Source organism: Mus musculus, chromosome 5 (assembly GCF_000001635.26).
Source record: "Mus musculus strain C57BL/6J chromosome 5, GRCm38.p6 C57BL/6J".
Lineage (NCBI taxonomy): Eukaryota > Metazoa > Chordata > Mammalia > Rodentia > Muridae > Mus > Mus musculus.
In genome coordinates this window covers 103822857-103838958 of record NC_000071.6, presented here as the reverse complement: position 1 = coordinate 103838958, position 16102 = coordinate 103822857, and the positions used below count along the sequence as shown (strand labels likewise).

At 46.9% G+C, this 16102-nt stretch overlaps 1 protein-coding gene across 3 annotated transcripts in view; it reads right to left on the bottom strand.

Moving 5' to 3' along the window:
* Aff1 (AF4/FMR2 family, member 1) overlaps positions 1–16102 on the bottom strand; it is a 162961-nt gene that overhangs the window by 16364 nt on the left and 130495 nt on the right. For all 3 annotated transcript variants that reach the window (XM_006534801.4, NM_133919.4, NM_001080798.2), the window contains 4 exons: positions 12925–12979; positions 12779–12816; positions 10449–10611; positions 4500–5489 (listed from right to left, as the gene is read on the bottom strand). In XM_006534801.4, the coding sequence (XP_006534864.1) occupies positions 4500–5489; positions 10449–10611; positions 12779–12816; positions 12925–12979 (1246 nt within the window). The remainder of the gene's footprint in view (positions 1–4499; positions 5490–10448; positions 10612–12778; positions 12817–12924; positions 12980–16102) is intronic.

Sequence of the window (16102 nt, the reverse complement as noted above, 5' to 3'; positions counted from 1 at the left end):
TTTCACTTAGGGTCCACAGGTTCTGACTGGTGGGAAAGATCCTGGGAGCTTGGCTATAGTGGTGGAGACGAGAGGGTGTGAGGAAGAACCTGAGATCCTGGAGAACGGGAGTGCATGGGCACCAGGGTGGCCACATTGGGCAATGGAGGCATGGAGCCAGGAAGAGTGTTGTAACCGCCCTGGTGAGTGTAATCGCCAGGGTCAGTATACAGATCTGAGAGCTCTGCCTTTGTGCCTCTCAAGAGTCTTCCCCAGAGACACGTGTCTATAGAGACACGAGAGACAGGACAAACCACAAGACTGGGAGGAATGCACACACACACACACCCCACTACTGAACAGCCATAAGATTCCTGAGCCTTTCTGGGTCTCAGCAAAGGGCGGTGGCTTGGAGGGACTGCTACGGCTCTGCTCACACAGGAAGCAACGTAGCTTGCCTGCGTGTGAAGCTGGGGGGGAATGGGAAGATCAGGGCAACTCTCTGAAGGAGGTTCAGTAAGAAGAAAAGATATGACCTCTCAGCCCAAGATCACGCTTCACACCTCCACCAGAAGACTGCCTGAGAGGACAGGAAGAAAGCCCCACAGGACAGGAAAGTGGATCGGCTTTACTCCTTGGCAGTTGAGGCAGACACACAGGAACTGGCGGACTTAAGGCAGCCTCCACTACCACACACACCTGCCATGCTCCCCAGTCAATAAACAACCAAGCTGAAAAGAAACCTAGAAGGCGTTAGTTAACTGGATGGGTCAAAGGCAGAACTAACCATGACAAGCATAAGAAACACACCTTTGTGGGGAGCGAGGAGAGATATGAAGAACTCAGGGAAGGGGGGCAACTTTTGGAATGTAAATAAGTAAAATAATCTAATAATAATAATAATAAAAAAACACGCCTCTTCCTGTCATACAATGACTTCCCTTCCTCTGTCTACATAAATGAAGGAGTATATAAATACACTGATTCCCCCACCAAACATGACGGTTTCTTGATTAATAAACCAATTCTGTTAGAGAGGAAGACTTCAGTGAACTCTTCATCCCGTTATTTATTGAAATAAGGAAGACTGTCTACTTATCTGTGCACATGACTATAATCCCAGCACTTGGGAAGCTGAGACAGAAGGATCTTGGCTCTCAGGCTAGCCTGGGCTACACTGGTGACACCAACACAATAATATCAAAAGATAGCCACTTATTTGAAGGGGGCAATCTTCAGTCAAATGGCTGGAATGGATCATTTACAAAAGCGCGCACACACAGAGCTGAAGTCTCCGACTGTGTCCCTAAAGAGTCATAATCTTAAGAAAAGGGAGTGGATGCTGGCACTTGTACACAGCAGTTTAAAGAAGCACTGCTCGGCTTGTGTATTTACCTCAGTTTCTCCACTGTGCCTCATCAACTGTTCCTAACCCAGTCCCCTCTTCATCACAGCTGTCTGCACCATCGGCTCTCTCTTGCTGGCTGGCTTTTGGTTTTGCATGGCTGAGGATTGCATCCAGAGCCTTAATAATGCTAGAGAGGTGCTCAGACACTGAACTCCATCCCCACCCTACTGTGTAATCTCTGATATTCTCTTGAGTATTTAAGGCTAAAATGCCTTCAAAGACTTGAATCCTTTGAGAACTTTTGTTAAACTTCATAGTAGGACAGTGAGAAGCTGGGGGTGGGGGTGGGGGGCTTTGAATAAACTGCACTCACGTGAACGTTTTGGAAAACTCTTAAATGTCTCTAAATACATCTTGAAAAGGCGTTTTCTAGCTTTCACGCTGAAGATGAAGGCATTGGGGAGAAATATTCCCATGTTAAAAAACAAGTCAGGGGCTAGAGAGATGGTTAAGAGCACTGGCTACTCTTCCAAAGGTCCTGAGTTCAATTCCCATTAACCACGTAGTGACTCATAACCACCTGTAAAGGGATCTGATACAGTCTTCTGGTGTGTCTGGAAACAGCTACAGTATACTCATATAAATAAATCTTAAAAACAAAGCAAACAAACAAACAAACAAAAAAAAGTTGGTAAACCTCTGGCCTAGAGCCAGGTTCCCAGGTTTGCAAACCAGGTGACCCCACCGGAGGAGCCAGGGAGGCCTGAATGGCCGTCATGGCATTGACGCACAAAACGGGTAACATACGCAAGGCCTACCGCATCAGAGAACACATGACTCTGCTGAGGGGTAAATATACAACAACTAGCTTTGGATCCATAGCTCTCTGGAAGCGTCTCAGTCAAGCAGCTAACTAATGCCACACCTGAAGCAATGAATGCCTAACCGATGCTAACCACACTCACAGCACACCTCCACAGCTCCTCTACCCAAGCACCAGCTCGGCCTGAGCAGGGACCTGGGAAGGCTGCGCTTCACTGCTTCCAGCCCCACGGAATTAGGACTGCCTAGGAATTTAAAAAATGCCAGAGTCCTCCTCCCGCTGTCCCTAGGTGACTGTAAAGTGATCAGGCTTGCCAGGACTTTAATACAGCCAGGATTTAAACCAATGGGTCCCATCTTCACCACGGAAAGGCTGACTACCAAGCTGGATCTCTTGGCTGTTTGCTAGAGCTTTGTGTCTAGAATGAGGACATGGCCACTCCAAGGTGTGGTTGAAGGGAAGCTTCCTGTTGTAGACATATGAGGGAGAGTACAGCCAGAGGCATCAGGAAGGGTCCAGAGTAGGGAGAGGAAGTAGCGAACTTAACATGGTCAGCAGACTGAATCAGCCATGGAGGGGACGGGGACGGGGGCGGGGGGGGGGGGGGGGGAGAAAAAAGGAGAGGGGACCAAGATCTATTGGAGCACATGGCCCAAATGGCAGGTTCTATCGGAATCAGAAGCTGGGGTAGGGAAGCCCACAAACTGGAGAAGATTGGGATGGGGTGGGGCGAGGAGAGCTGAGAGGAGCCGGGTAGACCCTGACAGGTACCTGCTGCAGTGCACAGAGCACATGAGGCCAGGGCACAGTCTGCTTGGCTAACAGGCACCACAGTTGGCACTTATCCTCAGTTTCTCTTGGACCAGACACTTTGCAGAACTCACGTGCACGGTGGAGATGAGGAAACTTCCCCAAGCTCTGAACAGAATGCTTCCCTTGAGCCATGCCTTAGAGGCTCAGCTTCCAGAGGACAGGCTCTGATCTCAGAATGCGGAGGAGCTAGCCTAGACGCCCCCCACGTCCCCCTTCCCGTGAAGGCTGACGACTCTCTAACCAACAAGGAAGCACACTGCACACTGTATTTCCTTCCACTCCAGTGGGAGGCAGAAAAGCAGAGGATTAGTGCCAGAGACAACATAAAATAAGCCAAGGCAGCTCAGATGGGGGTGACAGGAGACTGGCTGCTGGCCAGCACGAGTAGGGGTCCCGCTCAGGCAGTAGCTGCAGGGACACTTTTCCCTAAGCATGTCCACCACAAGTTCCGATAAAGTTTTGTCTCAGACAGAAAGGCAGGCGGATGGACGGACAGACACACACACTATTCCATCTCATTCTAAAAGCTTTAAAAAAAAATCTTTCTAGCATGGTGGTGCAGGCCTTTAACTAGGAGGCAGAGGCAGATGATCTCTGTGAGTTTGGGGTCAGCCTGGTCTACGTGGCACGATCCAGAACAGAGCTCCATAGACATATACTGTCTCACCCCTAGTCCCCCAGCTAGAGTCCTGACACGGAAACCTGTCCTCTCTCAGCTCAGACAGCCCCTTCTTCAGTAAGCACCTGGGCACAGTAGATAGGGTCACAGATATTCAAGTCTCCAGCAACCAGGTTCTGGGGGAAATCTCCCTTTTCGGTTTGCTAGAGCCACTATATCTTTAACCAGGTGGATAAACTATCTGGGCTTCAACATGATCTTCCTCGTAAGATATCTTTCTTATACTCAAGAGTGCTAAATCCTCTCCTGGTCAGCAAAGCAGAGATGGCCCTTGTGCTCTGTGAAAAGATCTGGGCAGGTAGTAGTAGTACCCTCGGGAGTCTTTCCTCATCACAAAGGAGAAAAAGAAAAAAAAAATCCAGGAATCCAGAGCTCAACCCCTTTGAATAAAGGAAGACGACACTGTCCAAACTGGCATCATGCCTAATAGAAAGCCGCATCATGAAGGTTTGCCTTGAAAACACATCGTGACGGCCACTCAGCATGCCGAGCTTGCCCCACCAGCTCACTTCGCTACCTCTCCCCAGAGGCCTTAGCTAGTTCTAGGGACAAAGCACGTGGTCATGAGTGCACAGTTCTTCAGACGACTCAGAACACTATCGCGCCGCTTTGTGGAACCTCCAGGATAAAATACAGCACCCAGGGAGTAAACCATATCTGCATAAAACATAAAAATGCTGCGCCTCGCTGTGGGGTGTGCAGAAAGAGGATGCCTTCAGTGACTCAAGATACCCTGACCGAGTGACAGCCCGCAGGACGGGAAGCGGATGCAGGCCAAGAGGAGCCCTGGAGAGGCAGCTCAGCCGAGCAAGCTTCCACAACTCAAAGACCATGCCACCACCTGTCTCTGCACCCACCTTTCTCTTCTTGGTCACTCTGCTGGAGCTGTCACAGCTCTTGGTCTCCGAGTCCTGCTTCTTCCCTGCTGACAGCTGCTTGTCTTCTGCTTTCCTGGGGCGGCTCCCCTTCCCCAGAGGCTGGGGAATCCTCGTGAGGAGGTCTAGGGTTATCTTCACCACCAAGCTTGTCGGTGGTGGGGAGTCCCTGAGCGGCGAGAGCAATTTGGTGTCTCTCAAAGGCAACAGGAGCTTGTCTTTACAGCCGTCCCCTTGGGCAATCACAGCCTGTCGGCAGCCACTAGTCCTGACGCTGCCACTGCTGCCCCTGCTGCTGTGGGATGGACCCTGGCTCTGAGTCAAGGAGACAAGAGCAGAGTGTTCTGGGTTCCTGTCCCCAGCACTGTCCTTCGGAGGCTGGGGGGCTGAGGGCGCCTTGGAGGGGGCCGTGGAGCTCTTGTGCTTCCTCTTCTCACTGGGGGTGGGCACAGGCGGCTTCGGTCTGGGCACGGCTGCCTGAGGCGTGGGCGCAGGGACCTCTGGCTTAGGCTCCCGACTGCCCACGGCACGCGGCCTGCCTTTCGTCTTCACCTTGGGTCTGTCTTTGGAAGTCTGCTCCTTTGAGCCGTAGGGAAGGGGTCCTACTTCACTCTCTGCCTGCGAGCTGGCCTGGGGCTCTGCCTGGCCGGAGCCCTTGGCGGGTTTCCTGGGTTGTTTGCTGCCCACGGTTTGCCGAGGTGGGGGTTCCTGTTGAGCGGGGGATTTCGGACAGCCCCTCTTCCCAGGCTGGGGCCCCTCAGAGGGACCCCGGAGAGTCTTGCTGGAGCTCTTTGGGAGAGGGTCTTTGGAATCAGGATGCTGCTGGTCACTGCTGCCCTCAGCGACACCCTTACTTTCCTGGCGCCATTGTGGAGACTCTGTGCTCCCCCGGCCATCCAGGGGCACTGAGGGTTGGTTGACTTTGGTCAACCAGTTGTCCAGCTGCCATTTGTTTGTCGTCGGAGGCTCGGGCTAGAAGCAGAAACAGAAAAGTATTAACCAACCGGGGTTGATGAACTGGGTTAGCAGCCTAACTAGACAGGACCATTCCCAGGACAAGTGGCCATGTTAGCAGTCTATACAGGACTGTCCCCAAGACAAGTGGTCATTTTGAGCCTAAGAATTTACCCTCCAGTCATCTCCTTCAGATTACAAATCAGATTCTGCAGCACTTCATCAAATGAGCTTGAACAGCTTTGCAATGAGAACTCTGCCTGATAGATAGTCACTAATAAGTAATTGGCAACTGCTGAGAGGCCTTTGTGGCTTGTCTTTTTGCCCTGATGGTTAATTATGGTACAGTTATAATAAGGAAACGAGGAAGAAAAACAGTACTTTTCTTCAACTGATAAGGCCCCACTTCTAACATTTGATTTCTCTTTATTTACTTAAAAACAGTAATTTATATGTGACAGGATTATCAATATAACACAGACAGATCTGACTTCCAAAACCTACACAGTAAGACAGAGTGAAATCACATTAGCAGGGACTAGTCCCTCTATTCTTTCAGACAGACACAGCATCTTTTACCAAAGGCAATCAGGTCTGAGGTCGCACATGTCCCTAAGCACAAAGAGAAGACCCACAGCAGACAGTCAGTTACCCAGATAACTGATAGGGAAGATCAACTGGTGTTCCTCAAACATCCTGTGACTCCAACAGTTGGTGCATGCTGTGGCATAAGATACTTGGACATTCTTTGCTTTTTTAAAGTTTTTAGTATTTTATTTTGTAACTTGTATTATTCATTTTAGTTTTCTATATTCCGGGTTTTATACACTTATATAATGTATAGCAATTATATTGGGGGTGGATATGAGCACAGATACCTAGTGAGAGGCTAGAGCAGGCGTTACATGTACTTGTGAGCAGCCTGGTATGGGTGCTGAGAACCCAAGTCAGGTTTTCTGCAGAATATGCTCCTAAGTGCTGAAATATTCTTATGAGATATATATCATATGGAAAGAGACCAATGTTGACTGGGTGAGTGATGGTTCTACTTCTTAGAAGATCCCATACTGAGATAGGCTGAGATAGGTCAATACCTGTGGTCACAGCTATAGCCTATCACTGGCAAGAATAGTTAAATCATATACACAGAGCACCAGAGAGCTAACCAGAGAGCTAATAGTGGACATGAGATTTAAATCGATTAGATAGATCACGGGTAAGACTGGTCCAGTAAGCTGGACCTAATAGAATCTTCTTAAGTGTGTCTTAACTTGCTGGGGAACAAACGAAGAACCTGGTGCCTTGTGGGCCAGCGCTCTATCACTAAACTTTATCCTCAGCCTCTGGATTCGAGTTTTCAAAGGGGAGATAGCTGACAACTTTCCACAGTAAAATGCAACGAATAATCCGACCCTGCAAAAATATGCAATCCTGATAGAAAACATATGGTGTGGGTACATTTTGGTCAGTAGGAAGTAAAATAGCCTAGGCTTCCTGTGTTCACAATGGAGTAACACCCCAAAGAATGGTGAGAAGAAGCCAATAAATAGGGTTGTTTTAGACAGAAAAGGGGCTGGTTTCCTCCTTTGGTGATATCTCTGTTGTCCAGCCTCCTAGACAGAGCATCTCCTCCAGGTGTCTGTTTGGAATTTCAGCAGGACAGGGAGAAGGCAAGAACCATGATGTGCAGAGCGTTTTATCACATGAAAATACATACACACATCCAATATTCTAAGACAGCAAGGTGGTTGCTAGAGTGTGGAAATTCATAGGGGAGGATGATGCCTCCTTGCTACACAATTGCCTGCTTAGACTCAAGGCTTTGGTAGCACAGTAGTTAAGCCATCTGATAAAATTGTAGGTAGAGCACCCTTGGAACCAAACCGTTCCCACCATTCCTTAGGAAAGGCTGGGACAGGCCAACTCCTGTGGTTACAGCTCCAGCCTATCACTGGCAGGCTGCTTAGAATGGATTCAATGTGTGAACCCAATGGAAAAGGCACTCCTGAAACTCTATCCCTAAAACAGAGTAGCACCGTGAAATATTCAGTGTGGAGTCCCTAAAGGAATGTCCTGGTTTCAGAAATAGCACATGTTTACCTCCACTGTGCTCCTGAATGTCCAGTGGCCCACTTTCACGGCAAACCCGAATCATACACCCAACAATGAGAAAACAAGACACAGCTCTTCCTCTGTATCCAAATGACATGGAAGCTTAAGGCTAGCAATTACTTGGGTTAAAATGTTTGAATATGAGATTCAGATAAGGACTAGAGTGATGGCTCAACAGTTAAGAGCACAGACTGCTCTTCCAGAGGTCCTGAGCTCAATCCCCAGCAACCACATGGTGGCTCACTATCACCTATCATGGGATTTGATGCCCTCTTCTGGTGTGTCTGAAGACAGCTACTCATGCAAATAAAATGAATAAAATCTTTTTTTAAAAGGGAGAGATTTAATTAAATGAGATTGTAATGTTCAAACAGCAGTGCTAGACAGATTAGGATCCAAGTTTGGCTTTTCATTTCTCTCTTCCTTTTCTCCATGCATCCCCTGCTCCTCTCAAAGGTGATGACGCCTAGATACTGAAGACTGGAAGGGACGGGACGAAAGCGTGGAAGTGTTCCCAGTGTGTCTGGGCGCTCCCTTAGCTCTCCTAACCTCTGAGTCACAAATGTGTGTGGATTTACAACAAATTATGGCTTAAGACCTAAAATATTAAGGCATACATGATATATATGTACTTAAACTGCACAACCCTGATGACCTGAGCTTGGTGAAGCCCATGGTGACAATCAGCCCCAAAGTTGTCAACTGTGACACACGCACACACTCGCACACACGTGCACACACAATAAATAAGGCATGATGGTACATGCCTTTAATCCCAGCCCTCAAGGCAGACAGATCCCTTCCAGTCTACTCTACAGAGTAAGTCCCTGACTGTCTAGAGCTACATAGCAAGACCTTGACTCAAAAGCAATAAACTGATTCATTACTAGTTAAAAATAAAATAAAGCCACTATGCAGATGATTATATAACTCATGCAACCCTCAACTAAAAGGGGAGATATTCATTCTAAAGGGGACAAAAACTAGTTAAATACCTAAGGGAAAATGAAAATAAACTAAGACAAGATATTCCCAAGAGCGAGCCTCACTCAGCAGAGGCCCCTGACCTCACAGAGACACAATTTCTTCACTGCAGAGATTTTAAAAAGCAGGGTGAGATCAGGACAGTTATTCTGCACCGAGGAAGTTCCAGTCTACCTTGCTGGACTTTTGTTTGGTTGGGCCTTTTGGCTAGGGTATACTCCTAGCCCAGGCTGGTCCCCGGCCTCAGCGTGCAGAGGGTTAGGTGTATAAGCATGTGCTGTGCTAACACAGTGAGCCTCATACCAGTTACTTTTTGATCAATAAGACTATATTTCTTTACAATAAAGATAAGACTAAATCATTTTCTATTTTCTTTGTGTTCTCAGTGGCAGCAGGGACTGAGCCAGGGCCCTAAGAAGCTACAGGCCAACAATGAATGCATTTCAATTACTCAGTCAAATGTGCTAAACTTTATCTCACTGGACTCCACTCTGTTTTCTTATTTTTGGTGGTTTTGTTTGTTTGTTTGTTTTTCTGTTTTTTTGAGACAGGGTTTCTCTATGTAGCCCTGGCTATCCTGGAACTCACTCTGTAGACCAGGCTGGCCTCAAACTCAGAAAATCCACCTGCCTCTGTCTCCCAAGTACTGGGATTAGGGGTGTGCGCCACCAATGCCTGGCTAGACTCCACTCTTTTATGGAACATTTTCTATGAGTCATCTTACAAGCATGCACGTTTTTCTTACTAAAGATGAAACATGGGTTAAGAACACAGTTCAGTGGCAGAGTGCATGCTAAGCATGCCCTGCATTCATGTCCCAGTACCAAAAATAACAAAAACAAAATGAAAACACGCCACACAAAAACGGTGTGACATACAGTGAGCGTCATAAAGCTGAGCTACACGGCACGTCCATCAGCCTCGCTCCTCAGATCCAGAAAACTCACTTCCGTACAGCCGGTGCCACAAGACAGCAGAGAGAGCCACAGAGTTGCTTTTTAAGCTCTAATAAGGCTCCTCCAACGCAGTTAATGCTGACCCAGGTCTGTGAACTGTAAAAACCTCAAAAGAACAAAAACAAAGGACTGCCCAGTCAGGCACCGTCACACCTAAAGGCACAGCGCACATTTCTTCAATTTCTGATGCCCTTACCCCACCCTTCTCCCCGAGGCACACAGCCATCTCACAGAGTTGAACACAGAAAAATGTAATGCTGTCTAATTAAAAAGCTTCATCTCCTTGTATTCTAATCTTAAATACAGAGGCAGTGTTCTCTATGAAGGATGGCCTCATCCAGTTAAAAAAAAAATAAGTAGCGCTTCCTTCCCTTTCCACGAGCTCAGAGTTCCATGCGGCTCAGACAGTTTCTGGAACAGGGAAATGTCATCCTCGGGACTTCCAGTCTCACTGTTTGCTTATCTTTATGCTATTTCCAAAGTGTGGGTGATGACAGACTTGGCTGTCCCTACTCTACCCAGGGCAGGACAACCCCGGCAGTGCACTTTGCTATCTCTCAATGTACTCCATGGCTTTTAGTGCTTCAAAGACAGAACCGACTTGTTTCTAGCTCCTGTTTCTCTCATTTCAGCTACAGAATCCTGAATCTTCAAAGAGCTATCATCGACACTGATACGGTAACCTGCTTAACTAAAAACAAGTTTCCCTTTTCAAAAGAAAACAAGGTTGCAAACACTCTTAGGGAGCAGCATGTGGAGCCAGAGAGAGGCCCCGGTCAGGCCTGCCCAGCGTCTCCACCGCTAAGCACTTGCTGAACAGCGAAGTGCACCATGGGAAAGCACCAATGAGCGGACGGCTCAGTGGGCAGCTCTGACGAACCAGCATCCTGCCATCTTGCATAGCGTTCTGGAGGGGGCGCAGTACCTCGGGAGCCCGGGTCTCCAGGGGCTCGTTCTCTTCCTCCTCCTCGCTGTCGCTGGAGCTGCTCTCACTCTCAGAGTCTGAGGAACTGTCTGACTCGCTGCTCTCTGACTCCCCACTACTGGAATGTGCTGAGGCCACGGGCTCGGGAAGTGTCTGCGGAGCGCTGCAAAGCAACAGGAGGGTACCGTTAGAGGATTACGCACACAGGATTTCTTCCCCTATCACTTATGCCTATCTATCTGCTCCCAGACAGTAAAGGCATCAATGCAGGCTTGTCATCCAGTGGACAGAGGCCAAGGTGTTAGAATCGTGGTCACTGGGTAATAGCAGGAGAGGAAGGAGTTTTTGGTATTCCCCTCCTGAAAGATGCATTGAACTACAAACAATACCTATGCCAGGCGCCTAATATCAAAAGCAGGGCCTAGACAGCCTGCCCGATTTCCTAAATAAAGTTTTATTATCACTGCCTGCAGCTGTCTCACAGGGCATCATGGTTGCTTTCCTGCTGCAGTAGTAGAGGTAAGCAGTTACAGCGGAGGCTTAAGTATCCCACAAAAGCTAAAATTTTTACTATGTGGCTCATGAAGATTACTCTAGATGATAACTCAAAAGAGAAAGCATAAGAGAAAAGCTAGCGTACAACCCTCCCCCGTATTCTCTACATAGGACCTAACTATACAGCAGCCAACAGTTACTGATGACAGAGGGTGTTCGTTGGCCGGGTGAGCTCAAAGCACCCAGTCACGGTTCCTGGTAGAATTATACAACTCTTTACGACTAGCAGGCCATGAGCAAGTCCAGGTTTTACAGGTAGGCCATTAACTCTAATCCAAGGAGAAGACACACGGATTGAGGCTAGATATAGTTTCAAACCATATGCAATCTTAAAAACTGCCCTAAATGCTGTGAGCTAAAGCAGAAATCTTTCAACATTCCCAAACCTACCTACAATAGTCACAAAATAAACCCTTATTAAATGGTGAATAAGAATGTAATAAAAGTCACTGGCTGGAGTCATTTTAGAGCAAGCACTGTCCCAGGACCTCCCCTCTGCACAGGACTCCACCAGCACGGAGTCAGCTGTGAAGAACACTCTTGATTCTAGCTTATTCCTGGCCTCTGCTGTCACATGTGCCTTTCCCTCAGCTTTCACCTATGACCAGTTTGTCATATTTTATGAGTCAGTGTGAGCCACACGAAATTTTAACAAGATTGGGTATAAATAGACAGGCTGCATATAGGAATCCGTGGGCTATATAATTAATTTTTCCTTTAGTTTAACCACGTCATCGCTCCTGGACACTCAAATTCTTCCTGGTGACCTTCTTTCTAAGTCACTGACAACCTTGCAAGGCCGCAAAATAGATTGTGTCTTTGACTATGAGAGACAGGTATTTTCTATCTTAAATCAGTATAGCTAGTACCAGGGGAAAATACCATAAAATAGTTTTAAAAATTAGTTTCTACATCCCAAACACAGAGCATTGCTCTTCCATTTGAAGGTGAAAGCAGTGGTTTGACCCCTGCCCCCATATCTCTCCCCCTCCAAAAGAACCCACCAATCAGAAACACTGGGAACAATTACTGGAAGAATTCAATGTTACTGATTTTGAAGACAAGCTTTTCTATTAGTTTCACAAGTGCATGGGCTCCTTCCTCTGACTTTTCAAACGCTGGTCACACAAAGCCAATGGTCGACTATGTTTAAAGCTTATTTAAGCTCCATACCCCATCTGGCCTCTAACATTCTGTTTGTCTTCCTGCCTCAATCTCCCAGGTTCAAGGATCACAGGTATGCCTCATCACACCTGGCTCAGTGTGTGTGTGTGTGTGTGTGTGTGTGTGTGTGTGTGTGTGTGTGTGTGAGCATGAGTGTGAACACATACATGTGTACTTGGTAATGCATGTGGAGGCCAGAAGTTGATATTCTGATATTTAGTGTTTTCTTCAACCAACCTCTGGTTCTGAGACAAGGTCTCTCATGGACTAGGCCAGGCCATGGAATCCATTGTCTCCACACTCCCAGACTGTGCAGCCACACCTGAGTCTCTTGCTGAAGGTTGAGTCCTTGCACTTGGAAGGCAATCACTCTACCAAGTCACTTCTCCAACCCCACAGCTCAAAGGCATCCAAAACAACGCTCTTCCTCTTGAATGGGGTTAGCAACCTCCCACCAGCTGAGTCAAGTTTTAAAATAACAAAAATGGCACTTCTCAGCTGTGACCACACACTGTGCCTTTCAAGAAGCCACAAGGCACTTAGTAGGACTATATTCTCCTGTAGTTTGCGAGGGAAGGCAATAGTTTGGGGGAGAAGTGTGCAGACAGTACCTGGGAGGTGCAGGTGGGGATGGAGGCTTCTCTGTGGCCTGGACATTCACGGGAAGGGTGCGAAGTTCCCAGAAAGAAGAGAAACACAGGTTAGGACAGCAGCAGGAACGGTCTCGGGCATTTAGGGCATTGAATTCAACACTCACTTGCTCCGTGTCGCTGTCTTCACTGTCGCTGAGCTGCAGGTCGTCCTCCAGCATGCTGGGGAGAAGCGACAGACAGTGGAGAATTTAGGAGAACGAATAACTTTATAGAACATGGGGGCTGGGGGGAGGCAGGGATAAGCTGGAGACTTGTTTTGTTTGCTTGCTTAAATCAATTTTCTAGAAACTCAAGCTTTACCACTTAACATTAAAATCAGGTCAGCCAAGCTCCTGACAATGCAAAAGCCGAACATCCCACCTGTTTGGAACCCTGCAGACAACTTCTGGCAGGCATTTTTTACCTGCCCTCGACTCCTATTCAGGGAGAACACGAACACACACGAACACACACACACACACACACACACACACACACACGAAGACGAAGGGAATACACAGACAGCAAATGACCCTGAACCACCTTCTTCCATTGTCTCTGACAGAAGTAAAATAAGCGGTTATCTATGCTGCTTCCCAATGGAAGTGAGGTATTTAAACAGTGCTAAGCAAGCACAAAAACCCTCAAGACACCCTCTTCATTTTTGTCCAAAGGACACTATTAATTTGTCACAGACCTCCTCCCCAAAAAATCATTCTCTTTTGGTCACTTGGATACAAATCAATGCTCAAAGTTCCCATTAGTTTAGCTAATAATGCAAATGGCCCTGTTGAAAGTATATCTCAATCTTAGCACTACTAATTTTGGTGGGGGGGGGGGGGAGTCAGCTTGTTTCCCAAAATTTATATTACTACACATTTCTAGGCACCCTGGCTTAGGACAAATTCTAATATTAAAAATGTTTCTAAACTGCGCATGTTTTCTCAAATCTAAGCACCCACCCTTCCATTCAGAGATCCCAAATATCAAGGGTGCCCAGTACTGTCTCTCACATTTCTCTCCAATTTTACAAGCATAGCTACCACACACACACACACACACACACACACACACACACACACACACACACACACAAAGTTGTAAGTAAAACAGAAAAAAATCTATTTGTATATTGCTTATGTTCCAGGAAGCAAATTAAAATTCATTCAGTAGATCTCAAAATACCTTCTCAGGAATTTTGAGCAGCGATTCTTACTGTAGCTCTCTGAAGGAGGAAGCCATGGAGGAGATAAATTATGGAACTAAACTGGGCTTTTTACCAATGACCATGTGATGTGGCAACGCCACCAAGGAGTTATTCCACCAGCACATGTGCTAATATTCTTCCTGTGTACATTTTCTTAAAAAATGAAAACTGAAACTGGGCATGGTAGCTCACGTCTTTAACCCCAGCTCTCAGGATGACAGGGGGATCGCTGAGTTTGAGGTCAGAGCCAGACAGAGAAACCCTGTCTCAAAAAACCAAAACCAACAAAACAAAACTAAAGGAGGGGGAGAGAGAGAGGGAGAGAGGAGGAGAGAGAAAGGGAAGGAAGGAGAGAGAGAGAGAACAGAAAATTTTAGCTACTTATAAGTTGAAGATCTTTCTCAATGTTTACCAAGTGGAGACCAAATTCCTATTTTACCATGACTAAAAAACACAGCCCTCAGTCATGGAACCTGGCCGTTGGCCATCAGAATGGTATTAAAAAAAAAAAAAAAAAAAAAGTCACTCAACGAGTTTGCTGCTAGGTTGGGTTGGCAAGGAGACACAGCAAGAGATAAAAGGTATTACCTTAGGAGAAAAAGAAAATCACAAGGTATAACTCACTGCAGGGTGGGGGAAGTCTGGCAAAGTTGGTAAAGTGTATTCAGTATTAACAACCCCCCAAAAAAACCATATAAAGGGACACCGTCTCTTAGTTACCGGGTTCTTTTGTACAAAACTAATCTTCCTTAACTTTTCTGCACCACAAATGATCCTGTAATCCCACTATGCGTCCACTCACAGCAGAGAATCAAAATCCCATTTATGTGTCCCCCTTGCTACTGAATAACACCTAACCACTACAGATATGCTCTCCTAAGGCAAGTCCAGGCACACGAGAAGTTCTGAGCTCATTTGGAAATAGCAGGTACTGTGAAAGTTCTACAGATTTCCCCCTCTGGAAGTTGTACAGGATGAGAATCAATAATAAAACCTGTCTGCTGGGTTAAAAGCTACTCAAGACGTTTTGAAGTGGGAACAGCGTTCTGTGAAGGAGGGCTGCTGAAGAGGGGCCTGAGGGCTTTCTACAAAATTAAAATGTAAGAATTCCATCAGAAAAGGTCAGATGGCATCAATCACTTAAGTAAGACACTGGTGCCACTTACACAGTATTTGTTTCCCATGGTCTAAATCTGTGCGTAAAATGTCTTTGATAAAGAAATAAAAAGTTAGCCAGGCCAGGTATGGTAGCACACACCTACAATTCATACTCAGGAGGTTGAGGCAGGAGGATCTGAGTTCAAAGCCAGTCTGGTCCACAGAGAGAAATCCGCTCTTAGACAAAGGCCAGTGAAATGGTTCAGAGGGTAAAAGCAGGTACTTGCTAAGCAGGGGAACAAACTTCTGCTGGCTGCCTTCTAGCCGCCACACTATCACCATTCATATACACAGTAGATAGACAGACAGACAGACAGACAGACAAATGAAAACAAGAATAAAACAGGCATGGTGGCACATGCCTGAAACCCTGGCACTGGGGTGGGCGGAAGGTGGGGGGGGGAGGGGGATGGAGGCACGGGCAAGAGGATCAGAAGGCTAACCTCGGCTAAAAGTTCCAGGCCAGCCTGAACTATATATGATTCTCAAAACAAACAATCAAACAAACAACAAAACCCCAAAGACCTATGCTGTTAAAAGGGAGAGAGACAATGTTCCAGAAAACTCTGGACTGCACATAGTGTGACCACATTTCCAGCAGCGGTGAAGTCAGCTTGCACATAGACGTTACAGACAGCCCTGGCGCCTGTGTGACTGCATCCCGCTCCTCTGGACAGGCAGGCCCTGGCAGGCTTGTTTCCATGAGTCACCCCAACATTACAGTGTGAAGACACAGACACGAGTCTTACTTTCCTGCCATTACCTAGTAATGGCTTTTTCAATGAAATCTCTGCCCAAATTCTCAACAAACAAGATCCCCAAAACTATTTAAAATAAGCTCACCTCTGGCTTAATTTTTAGTACCATTTTAGTTATCTGTAACTGCTAAGTCCTGATGGTGGTAGGTGTGTTGATGCACTCATGTGTTCACACCCTAC